Source organism: Impatiens glandulifera, chromosome 1 (assembly GCF_907164915.1).
Source record: "Impatiens glandulifera chromosome 1, dImpGla2.1, whole genome shotgun sequence".
NCBI lineage: Eukaryota > Viridiplantae > Streptophyta > Magnoliopsida > Ericales > Balsaminaceae > Impatiens > Impatiens glandulifera.
Window position 1 is genome coordinate 115,208,804 of NC_061862.1, and position 12,127 is coordinate 115,220,930.

Below are 12,127 nucleotides of genomic sequence, written 5' to 3' on the forward strand. Positions count from 1 at the left end.
AAAACTAAATATTTTTATTTTGTTTGAAGAATCATGTTTGAGTTATAAAATAATCCAAAAAAAATTAAATTTTCTATCTTTATTAATAATTATATTATTTATTTAATTAACCAAAATAATGATATACCATTTATTTTAAATTATTATTTTTTATTTTATTTATATATATTAATAACTTTTAAGTATTTTTAAAAAAAAAAAAAAAAAATAATAATCATCATTTTTTTTCAAAATTATCGACACTTTTCTTTCTCTTGTCATATTTTTTTTAAAACAAAACCCGGACAAACTAATACTCAGGATTTCAATAATATATCAAACAAAGTTATTTGAAAATATTACTTGGTTATTGAAACAATCCCATATCAAAAGGTAAGATGGATTCTTTACTAAAAATAAAGAGAAAATGTACATCCGAGGAGCAAGAGAAGAAAATCAATCAAAGTACCTGATTTTTGTAATTGTTACTAAATCATCTTTTTCCCTCCCCGGTCGGTCTCTTTGCCCATTTTTAGAGTGAGGAAAACAGCGATGTTATTGGGTGGGCCGCCATATTGTTGCCTTTCGGTAGTCGTAGTTGTCATTTGTATTTTTCCAGCCGACCATTTGGTCCCATTGTCCTCTTTCCATCCCCTTCTTTCTTTCTTTATACATTTCCTTTTTGTGTCTAATAACCAAGTCTGATCAAATGAAAGCAACGTGCGCCCCGCTTACATCCGTTTTCAGATTATTCAACGCGTATTTTATTGTGTTACCCTTTGATCTCTCTTACCCAACAACAACTTGTAGTTCCTTCGAATATTGACTATATTGGTCTCTTCAACTTACATTTTGGCGACTTCATTCTCCTGAATCATTCATTACCTTCTTGTTCAGATTCTTATTACTTTAAATCATCAGGTAATTTTAACTTCTGATTGAGATCTTGCTATTTTTATTTATATCAATTCATATGTGTTGATAAGTGGTTTTGCTGATCAGATTGAATAGTCTCTTCTTTGATTTTGTTGTAGTGTTTGCTGATTACATAGTTAATGTTATCAATGTTTCCTCTGGGTTTCTGATAATATTTTTTTTTTCCGATTATTTAGTCATATACTGAGAAGATCAAACAGTAATGGCTACGAAAGACACTTCATTTGTTCAATCACAATCACAGGAAGGTCGCCAAGATATCATTTCTGCTTTGTCTTCAGCTGTTTTTGAATGGTTACTGATGTTTATGTTGTTCATTGACTCCTGTTTTTCACATTTAATAATGAGATTTGCCGCTTACTGCAAGTTACATTTACCATGCCTAATATGCTCAAGACTTGACCATGTTTTCGGCAATGCGAAACATAAATTCTATTGGGATATGATATGTGGGAATCATAAACAGGAGATATCATCTCTTGTATTTTGCCGAGTGCACAATAAACTCGGAGATGTTAATGGAATGTGTGAAAACTGTCTTTTCTCTTTCGCTACTATAGATAGGTCAAATGCTGAAACATACAGATTATTGGTTGGTAAAATGGGAGCTGGGGATACTCATGAGTTTGATGATGACCCATCTTTTGCTGATCGCGAATATGGTCTGAGTAGATGTTCTTGCTGTAATGGTGTTTGGACTAAAAAGATTCACACTGCGAGTCCTCAGCTTTCAGCGAAATCAGCTCGGTTGGACCATACTGAACTTGACGCACTTTTATCAGTCGGTAGTGAATATGACATGAAGAGGAAGAAGATCGGGGAGGAAACTTCTTCTAGATCTTTTAAAGCCCCATTGAAGATGAGGGATGATAGCTTTGATCCTCCTTTATACGATGTAGGATACACAAAGGTCAAGATTACATCAGACAGTGAATCTGAAGACACGATTCATGAAAATGGTGATGATGAGCATCAAAATATTAATTTCGATCATGATTTGGGCTTGGAGAGATTAATTAATCTGGATTCTTTGTCTAAGCTTGACAAAATGGTAGATAGTGAATATGGCTTGAAGAAGAAGAAGACCTCGAAGGAAACTACTTCTAGATCTTTTGAAGCTGCATTGATGATGAGAAAGAATAGTTTTGATACTCCTTTATACGATGCTGGATACACAAAGGTCAAGATTACGTCTGACACTGAATCTGAAGATTTGATTCATGAAAATGGCGATGATGAGCATCAAATTGTTAATTTCGATCATGATTTGGGCTTGGAGAGATTGATACGTCTGGATTCTTTGTCTGAGCTCGACGAAATGGTAGACTCTCAAGTGGTTCTTGTCAATGTTGACAATTCTGTTTCAGCAGTTGGGCATGGATTGGAAGAGTTGAATTGGTCACAGGTTGAACAAAAGAGATATGAAGAGTCTTCTACAAAGAAGTGGAAACACTTTGATGAGAAGTGGCCGTCATCTGACATTATTGCAATCCTTTGTCAAGAAGAAGTAACTACAACAACCTGTACGTTCTTCTTTAGTATTTCTTCTTGAAAATTAACATCTTTTACTAGGATTTGACATCATTCACAAGATTGACATTCAGGAATAATATAATGTGACTAGGAATTATAAGACAAAAAAAACTGCTCATTTTGGATTATATAATTTGGCTAGCAGTTTGAAGACAAAAAGGAGCTCAAAAAGTTTGTCTGCTTATTTTTTTATTTGAGTCCATTGCTGTTTGGTTGTAGCAGGTCCCCATTTGGAAATACTTATTTGATATCATTAACTAGATTGACATTCAGGTAACCCACTAGGGTAGCTCAAGTGATAAAAGTCTTGCCTAAGAGACCAAATGGCTCATTTCGATTCCCACTCATTTTAAATGGCTCATAACTATGGGTGCCTGTGCAAGCTTTTTAAAATTCAAAAGGACTAGATTGACATTCAGGAATTATATAATGTGACTAGCAATTTTAAGATAAGAATCATCTCATTCACGATTATATAATGGGTTCAAATAATTAATAATCACCACCGGTCAATTCTGCTTTAGGACCAACCCTTACTCTACCATTATTATAGGGGCATGAGGCTCTATTTGGATGTATATAGGTCCCATTTGGAAATACTTTTCTTCTTATCTAGATCCGTTTATACATACAAAAACTAAACAATATTTATGAACTTTTGTCTGACTAAATTTAGTTTCTAAACATTTTCGTTAGTGAAATTCTTGAGATGTATACAAAAACATCAAGTGTGTCCAGATGAGGCCATAGGCTCCCCTGCTTGGATTTTTTGTTATTGAACTTGTGGGGTCAGTCGTCTGATACGAAATAAAGAACATGTTTAAAGGGATAATCTGCGATAACACATGTATGGGTAATGAGAAGTATAATGATTAGTATGTTAGAATTATTAATTTGAGTAGGGTTTCTCTTTTATTATCTTCCAATTTCTGATATTCTTTTTACTTCCAAAGTATATTGCTGTCTTATACAACAATACGTCATGATTTATTTCCTTCCATTTGTTTTCAAATGTTTCACATGCTATGAACAACAGCTACATTGGAGCAAAAAGTTGACAACGAGGATGGAGTGGTATCTGAAATCGAAACTAGTCCAAAAATGAACCATGTTGCAGGTGGTAATTCTAGTTTAGAGTGAACTTCCCTCTTTCTTAACGTTATATTTTCATTTTAATGATCTCGCCAGTCTGAGTTGTACTCGGTTGTATTTCATAGCTAATGCTACTTTGTTGACTGATTTTAATGAAATTTTCATTTTTCCAAAAAAAAGAAATATGATCTCGCTAGTCTCTCAGTTCTGTCCTGTATATGGATTTTGTTGTCCAATTACTTAGGTTATTAGGCAGAGTAATTATGTTAATTAGTTAACCAAGTTATGGATACTGTTTGATTATTAGGAGTCGTGTTCATGAATACAAAATTTTACATTATAAAGAAAAAACTAATTTTTCTTTCTGTTGTGATAAAAGGGGATGTGGAGCAAAATTCTGGTGATAGCCTGATGGTGAATATTGAAACTTCAGAAAGAAGCATTATTGGAAGCGAAACTAGTCAACTTTTTCCAAATGATTTGGAACTTGGAGATGCTTATAAACTGGCTGTTGCTAACAAGTCAAGACAGTTATCTGGAAAGTTCCTACAGCAAATATCTCAAAAGGAGTCAACCCGACTTAGTGAAGATTTGAAGCTATTGTTGTCACAAATGACATCTAATCGAGGATCTGAGCTACCACCCTACGATATGAGCCCTCGGGTATCTGTAGTTAGTAGAATATCCCTCGAGAGAAATGAATCCGGGTTATCTCTAGATGGAAGTGTGGTTGGCGAGATTGAAGGAGAAAATGAGATTGACAGATTAAAACGTCAGGCTGAGTATGATAAGAGAATAATGAACGCTTTATACAAGGAGCTTGAAGAGGAAAGGAATGCTTCGGCTGTTGCTGCGAATCAGGCAATGGCCATGATCACGAAATTGCAGGAGGAGAAAGCAGCTGTTCATATGGAGGCCTTGCAATGCATTCGTGTGATGGAAGAACAAGCCGAGTATGATGTCGAGGCACTTCACAAGACGAATGAACTTCTTACGGATAAGGAAAAAGAAGTTCAAGATCTGGAAGAAGAGGTTGAGTATTATAGAATTAAGTTTGGCGATGTTTCGATGATGGAGGATGATGAGTTGCGATTAGCCTCTGATGATGTCACCATTCCGGGTCAAGAGAGATTGTACATTTTACAGAACTTGAGAAAATTGGAGAACAAGCTCGTACTATTATCTCATGATGATGGCATTGAAGAAAACAATTCAGACAATTTTCGAAGTTTCAGTATGGGGGTTGGAAGTAGAAATAGTACTGGAATCGATGTTTCTCTTGTTAATGATGTTTCCAGCCTAATTCGCAGGCTGGAGATGGAGAGTCTTAAAGGAACACATAGTTCTCTTGAGACTTCTGTCAGTTCATTCTGCAGAAGAGATGAAGCACTGAAAGTTCACCCAGATGATGGCTTGACTGATGATGAATGATGTAATGTTGAGATTTGGGAAGAAGCCAACATGCACAGCCAAGTCTCCTCTCTATGCCACCATCTAACAGTTAGAAATCCAGTGTTGATTATCAGGTATTTTTCTTAATTATTTACTATAGATATTTGATAAACTGTATTGCATTAGTTTTTTAAGCTAAATATTTGTTAAATAACCTCATCAAAACGCATTGACAAGGCGACAAAGTGTCACAACCAAATAATATACAAGCCAAAATTAACAACACAATAAAAACTCAGACAATAAACTAAATCACTATCTAAGGCTCTGAATCAAGTCCATATCCCACAACAAGAAGGTTGCAGACAGACACCTTCACGATGGAAGTTAAGAGACTAAGGAAGTTACTCTTTAAACATGGTAACAAACCTTGCTTAAAGTTGAGAAGGCTCCATAACAATTCTAAAACTCTTTTACAAATACAGTGTTGAAGAAGCAACTGAGACATTGTTTTGCTCACAAGAAAGACATGACATATTTCTCCACAATATTAAATCCTTTCAATCTGCTTGCAATATTAAATGATTTCTTCTTAATCTTGAGTATGCATGCCACCATGTAAAACACTGTACCCAAAAAGATTTATTGGATAAAGTTTTACAATTCCTTCCCTTTTTTTGAAAAACAGAAGTCCTTGTATTATTAATGTAAATGATTTATAGAAGTTTTAGTGAAATGCTTAATGAAAGTGATCGTCTTTGGAAGAATGCTCTGATTTCCAAGTATGGCCTTTGCGACTACGAGTGGATGCCCCTCTTCGGGAGATCATACATGGGAAGAAGTCTGCGGGGACACATTAGCAAATCGTGGGGACACATTAGCAAGTCGTGGTAACACATTAGCAAATCGTGGGAGACTCTCCATCCCCTTTTAGCCTTCTTGATGGGTAACAGTAAAAAAAGTCGACTTTTGCAACGACCCTTGACTCCCAACTTGAACATTGGTTGTTTCTTTTAAGGATCTTTTTGAGCTGTCCAACAAAAAAAAAGCTAGAGTGACGGATTGCTTCAGACTCATCTCTGGAAATCATGATTGGAAGATCCATTTCAACGCAGACTCTCACATGAAGAAGAGGGAAGACTATCTAGACTTATTGACTCACTTGCACATGCTTGCATCCATTTAGAGACGAATGACAAGTTTATTTTGAAGGGATCTCCTGATTTTAAGCCTAGCACCATCTATTATGCAACTCTTCCAGGTGCCCAACTTGTTTTCCCTGGAAAGATGTGTGGAAATCTAAAACCCCTTCTAGGATATCTCATTTTTCTTGGGAAGCAATTCACGAAGGGGTCCTCACCACTGTTAAGCTTCAAAAGAAAGAGATGCACCTGACTTGTAGGTGTTGTATTTGCGAGTGGAGTGAGGTAACAATCAATCACATCCTTCTCCACTGCGTTTTTGCAAGAGACATGTGGGCGCTCTTGCAGAACTTGCTAAATATTCAATGGGATGTGACTCCCAAAGTTTCTAACATTTGGGAGAAATGGATCAGTTGGTGCAAGAGCAATAATATTGTGGACGACAAGAAGTCCATCGCTCTCATCTGGTGGTGGCCGATTCGAAAAGAAATGAACAGAAGAACCTTCCAAGTGAGGAGTTGTGGCACCAAAAAATTAAAGGGTTTATGCTCTAAGTGTTTGTTTGCCTCTATTCGGAAGAGGGGTTTTTGTACAGGTTGATAATTTTTTTGACCTTATCGGCATCTAGCTCCTAATTTTGTCTTTCGTTTTGTTTTATTTTCTGATTTCTTTTTTCCTTCTCCCATTTGTAACCATATAACGTTTCTCACGCTCTTTTTTTCTATGAAAGTTGACCTTTTAAAAAAAAAAGTTTTAGTAAGATGCTGAATATGCCCGGTTCTCATTTTCAAAATATAAAATATACATCATAAGATTGATCCAAATTTTCATCTGTCAAACTAGCCTAATCATCTACATTCCTAACATGGGTAGGAAGAGGACTCTTCCCCTCGAAGTAGCATATAACTTGAATTCACAATGCGTTATTCATTGTTATTCCACAAGAATGTACCCGGAACCTAGTTCCCTATGTCAGACCAACCAAATTTTACTTTGTCAACTTTTATTCATCATTAAGACAACACTTACAATAAAAAAGATTTGGAAATCCATCTCATCATCCTGTACAATATCGCCAATATTGGCATCTTAGCAGATAACTTTTATTCATTAAGACAACACTTAAAGTAAAGAAGATTTGGAAATCCATCTCATCATCCTTGTACAATATCCCCAATATTGGCATCTTAGCAGATAACAGCCTCAATTAACGGGTGGAACAGCATCATACAACTTCATGTCATTACACAAATTGTCTGTCCAATCTATAGACCAATCAACTTTAGCATTCCCCACTGAGAAATAGTTGCTTTATTGAAACTCTTCCTTATAAGGGTTATGCTTTTCCATTCACTAACCCCATAATTATGGGAGAAATCCTTAGTATTTAGAACGAATCATCTTTCTTTCGCTCTGAAAGTCTCGAGCACCATTTGGATGTGCAAATAGATTTATTAAAAGCAAAAATAACCCTCAAGGTAAGCTCCTAAGCTTACACTTCTCTTCACAGTCTTCCATCAAACAATGTGCATTATCGAAAATGAGTTAGTGCCCCAAAGAATATTCCTCATTAGTCACCTATAGAAACAAAATTTGGAACAGGGAATAAAGACATGTAAGTAGGTAGGGAGGCCAACAGATTCCTAATATGAACAACTCTTCCTCTTACATAAGTACCTACTAATTTTCATGGTAGATGGTTTTCTTTCCATTCTTTTGAAGACCTCATTCCAAATGTCCTTACTTTTAGTCGATGCACCGAGAGATAGCTCTAGATAAGTCGATGGGAAGTTACCTTTTACGAAACCCAACATTCCAATCAACTCATCCTAATGACAATATTTGATTTATCGATGTTTATCCTAAGCCTCGTTAATGCCTCAAAAGGGATCAAAATTCTTCTCCTATGCCCATGAACTTGAGGTCATGCATAAGGTATCATCAACAAAAACAGGTGTAAAATCGCTAACTCATTCCTTGGTGAACCAATTTTCAACCAATTAATGATACCTTGCGACTTAAGTCCTGATTGATAACAAACAAGAGAAGTGACGAGGGTTGCCTTCTCGTAGACATTTTGAGTTTCCAAAGAAACCTCACTACACTAAATTAACCAACACAAATAAACACGTGGTCGAACGCTAAATGAAATCAATCCCATCATTTTCATCAGCTCTAAAAGTCCGGATGAACATGATTATATGCATTCTCAATATCCAACTTGCAAAATGCTCTAGCTACACCCCTTTTCAAAACACATTTGCAAGTAAAACAGTATATAAGTTTGTCCCCCCCTAACAAAAGGTCATATGATTGTCAGAGACAATCAAAGGCAAAACATCCTTAAGCTTGTTTGCTAAGCATTTTGTCACACAATCTTATAAAAAGAAAGAGACTAAATTTATACGATGGAAGTTCTTTACACCAGGACTTTTTCTTGATCAACACAATAATAGTTGAGTTTTTAAAATTTTTTGTACCCGAAAGACCTATTTTACCATAAAAATCTTCAATTTCAAAGCCTTTTTGGTAGTAAATAGAAATCTATGGTAAATCCATATGCTCTAGGGGACTTTACCCCTCACCCTTTTAGAGAATAGATGTTCTAAGAACAAAGACTACTTCTCAAAATGTCGTTGAACTCAATTCCTCCTAGTTACTGGCTTACTGCGAATTATCATCCTTAATTTCAAATATCATCCACATCTCTACCATCAATGTGAAGTATATATATAATATTTCCCCATACTAGCATTCACTTTCTTATGGAAGAATTTAGTATTTCTATCCCCCACTTTAATGCCACACACGACTTATTTTTCTAGCTTTGATTTTCTCTCATCTCATCACAAGGACACACAATCATTAGCTTTCGTCATCCTTAAAGTTCCACTAACAAATCAATATTAATGTCCGTAGGAAATGAAACATCAATAGATTTAAAATTGCTCCCCGTCATTATTCCATTCATCCATTGTTAACGTTCTTGAAATAAAGAAGGCAGTTCTGGTCATTCCATCAAACTCTCACTTTATCAATGAATGCTCGTTAAGTATCCATGTATTTTCACTTTCCTGCCAAATCATCATCGTGAAGAGAGAATTGAGTCCTCCAAAACCACCTTTAACTCTGTTTCTAGCCACCTTAAGTGGTAGTAAATGACATGCTTCTATTAATTGCATAGTATGCCAACTCTTAATCCCTAAATACATGGGATCTTTATTGTACTATTAGAATCGCCAATTTAACAATTTATTAATACAAATTCTAATATTTCAACAAACAAAAAGAGAAGAACATAACAAAACCACAAATTAAGTTAAGCAAAGCATATATTCTCTATTCATAATCCAAAGTTCTTTTCTGAATCATTCCCCTGATAGTATTTAGAGCTTATGATACCGTGTTAATAGTAGCTAGTTATTTTCTTATTTATTTTACGTGTAAAACCAGGTCAAGAAACAATTCAGAAATTGCACTGTCTGAGGACATCAATTCAGTAATAAACAACTATCTTCTATATTTCAGGCTATTGTCATCAGGGTTCTGTTGTTTGGTGGGACGAATGAAAAAAAGGCAGAAGATTTTATTTATATGCTTTCTTTTCCTTCAATAGAAGCTTGAAGTTCCACCAGGTTATATGTCTTGATACTTTAGACGGCTGGAAAAGGGTGGAAAAACGTCCTTTCCTCCAAAATTGGCTATAACTTGTAGCATTAATTTCTTCATTGAGTGTGTTATTGTGTGAAAAAGGATATAAGTATCATTGTGAGAAACTTTGGTTTTCAATAAAATATGTATTGGTATGTGAGCATATATATATATATATTTATTTATTTATGTAGTTATCCAAGTTGTATTTATTTTATATATGTAAGTAAATTCTTGGGTTTCTTTGATCATAATAATGTGTACATGTACTAATTAATTATTACCATTTTGAAACTTTATTTATATTCAGTCAGCTCCTGCAGTTTTGTAAGGCATTGGGCAGTGAAGTCCCGTTTGGATTTTACATTTTCTTGTAAATTTGTTGGAATCATTGTGAAAGTTTTGAAACGCATTATGATAACCTTTATTGTTGTCCGAGACTGAGAATATAACAGAAGTTTCGAGAAATATATAAAACATTGTATGATTTATGTATGTATCATCATAGACTCATAGTGGAATAGCTGGCCAAGTTGGTGGATGATTCAATCAATTTTAATAATTTATTTGAGGGGACATGCTTATTTTTATGTATGTAGATGCTTACTATTAAGTGAATTTGTTTTTTTTTTTGCTATTTGTGTGCCCAAAATAAAGGTAACTTTGATGTGCTTGATATTTCGTTGATGCAAATATGAACAAATACGTGGATAGCTAAGGCAGAAGGCTTGTGTTGCCACAATAAACTCACAATCCCAAATTTTACTCAACGGAAGTGTCGTCCAAAATGGTTTGTCGTTTTGGCAGAAGGCTTGTCTTCAGAATTATTCAACGGAAGTGTTATCCAAAATGGTTGTCGGTTTGGCACAATCATTACGAATTGAACTATCCAAGAAATTGTAACTCTCACTAAAGCGTCGCTAATGATGATTACAATCATTAAAAGACGAGCTGTCAAAGTCACGCAATATTTCAAAATGTCGCAAACTATAGTCATCAGCTTTGAAATGACTATTAGGCACCAACAAAGGTAATCACCGGTTTGGTTGTGACTATCTAAGGTTATCTTTTGCACTGCGAAGCATCACACACTTTGGTGAAGTGAATATCGACAGGTTGTATGTTTTCTTTTTCTCTATTCATCACATGTTTTTGAAAAGTAAGAACAAAATCCGGGAAGTGTTATGATTCAGTGTTACAAATGTGTTTCTATTTGTCAAATTTAGACATGCGTTTTACTAAAAGAGTATTTATCCAAACTTTGTCTAAGAGGGCATTATGTAAACACTCATTTTTGAAACACAAATTTATAACGACCAAAATTTAAAATCATCAAAATTTCATTTTATAAATTTCTAAGGGACACATTGCACGGAATTAAGAAGGAATTATTCGGAGATGAGACCACCAACCAAATTATGAATTAATTAAGAAATCATGACATTTTATAAAACTCTCAAAATAACAAAATAAAATAAATAACAAATAAATAAGTATATTAAATTAATCTCTAACATGTTGCTATTTTATTTTCTTGATAGAAAATGAAAAAGAGGAAAAAAAGAATGAAGAGAAAAAGTATTGGAGGAGCAATGAAAATAAAAGTAAAAATAATAAAATAAAATAATATCGTATATAGCTGTGTTAATTTATATATATATATGAGGGTAAATAAATATTTAAGTTGGATCGTGAGTTAACCCGTCTATAAACTTGAAATGGTTAAAATAAAATAAAATTTTTATAGGTATATTTTAAATTTTTTAACGTAATAAAAACCTTTTAACTAACTAAACTAATAAAACTTTATATTTTAAATTATGCATAAAATCTGATAAACGTGTCATAACAATATAATCTTAATATATATATAACAAAAAAAATTATTTAGTAAAAAAATCAATTATGAAAAATGTAGTATAAATATTTATATAAAAAATAAAATAAATAAATATGTAGCGTTTTATAATTATTATATATTAAAAAATAAATTAAGAAATAATTTTTTTTTAATTAAAATAAGATATAAAAAAAGGATATATAAAACAAAAAAATATTTAGTATTTTGTATGAAAACAATTAGTTAGGAAAAATATAATATAAATATTTATATATAAAATTAAGTAAATAAATATGTAACATTAAATAATTATTATATATATATATAAGAGAAAAAAAATAAAAAATAATTTTATTAATAATTTTATATAATATATTGAGAAAACTTAGAATATAATAATAATAATAATGTTATATATATATATATATATTATTATTATTATTATTATTATTATTATTTAATATTATGATAAGAGATATAATTATTTTTATTATATATATATATTTTTAAAAATAGAATATAATTTTTTTATATAATATATATATATAATTATTCAAAATGT

At 33.1% G+C, this 12,127-nt stretch overlaps 1 protein-coding gene across 3 annotated transcripts; it reads left to right on the top strand.

Moving 5' to 3' along the window:
- The first annotated feature begins 623 nt into the window (after window positions 1–623).
- LOC124919626 (myosin-binding protein 1-like) lies at window positions 624–10,034 on the top strand. Of its 3 annotated transcripts, none has more exons than XM_047459905.1 (5): window positions 624–900; window positions 1,092–2,438; window positions 3,485–3,565; window positions 3,920–5,066; window positions 9,528–10,034. In XM_047459905.1, the coding sequence occupies exons 2-4, from the start codon at window positions 1,118–1,120 to the stop codon at window positions 4,969–4,971; spliced, it is 2,454 nt and encodes an 817-aa protein (XP_047315861.1). In that variant the 5' UTR covers window positions 624–900; window positions 1,092–1,117; the 3' UTR covers window positions 4,972–5,066; window positions 9,528–10,034. The 3 variants fall into 3 exon arrangements, with proteins under 3 accessions (XP_047315861.1, XP_047315862.1, XP_047315860.1); XM_047459904.1 differs by having other exon boundaries at window positions 625–900; window positions 9,603–10,034; XM_047459906.1 differs by lacking the exon at window positions 3,485–3,565 and having other exon boundaries at window positions 9,603–10,034.
- Window positions 10,035–12,127: the final 2,093 nt, after the last annotated feature.

Excerpts from the sequence above, each read along its gene's own strand:
- LOC124919626 (XM_047459905.1), top strand. The coding sequence starts at position 1,118 with ATGGCTACGAAAGACACTTCATTTGTTCAATCACAATCACAGGAAGGT. Across the intron at positions 2,439-3,484 it reads AGAAGTAACTACAACAACCT|CTACATTGGAGCAAAAAGTT; the intron begins GTACGTTCTTCT and ends TATGAACAACAG. Across the intron at positions 3,566-3,919 it reads AAAAATGAACCATGTTGCAG|GGGATGTGGAGCAAAATTCT; the intron begins GTGGTAATTCTA and ends TTGTGATAAAAG.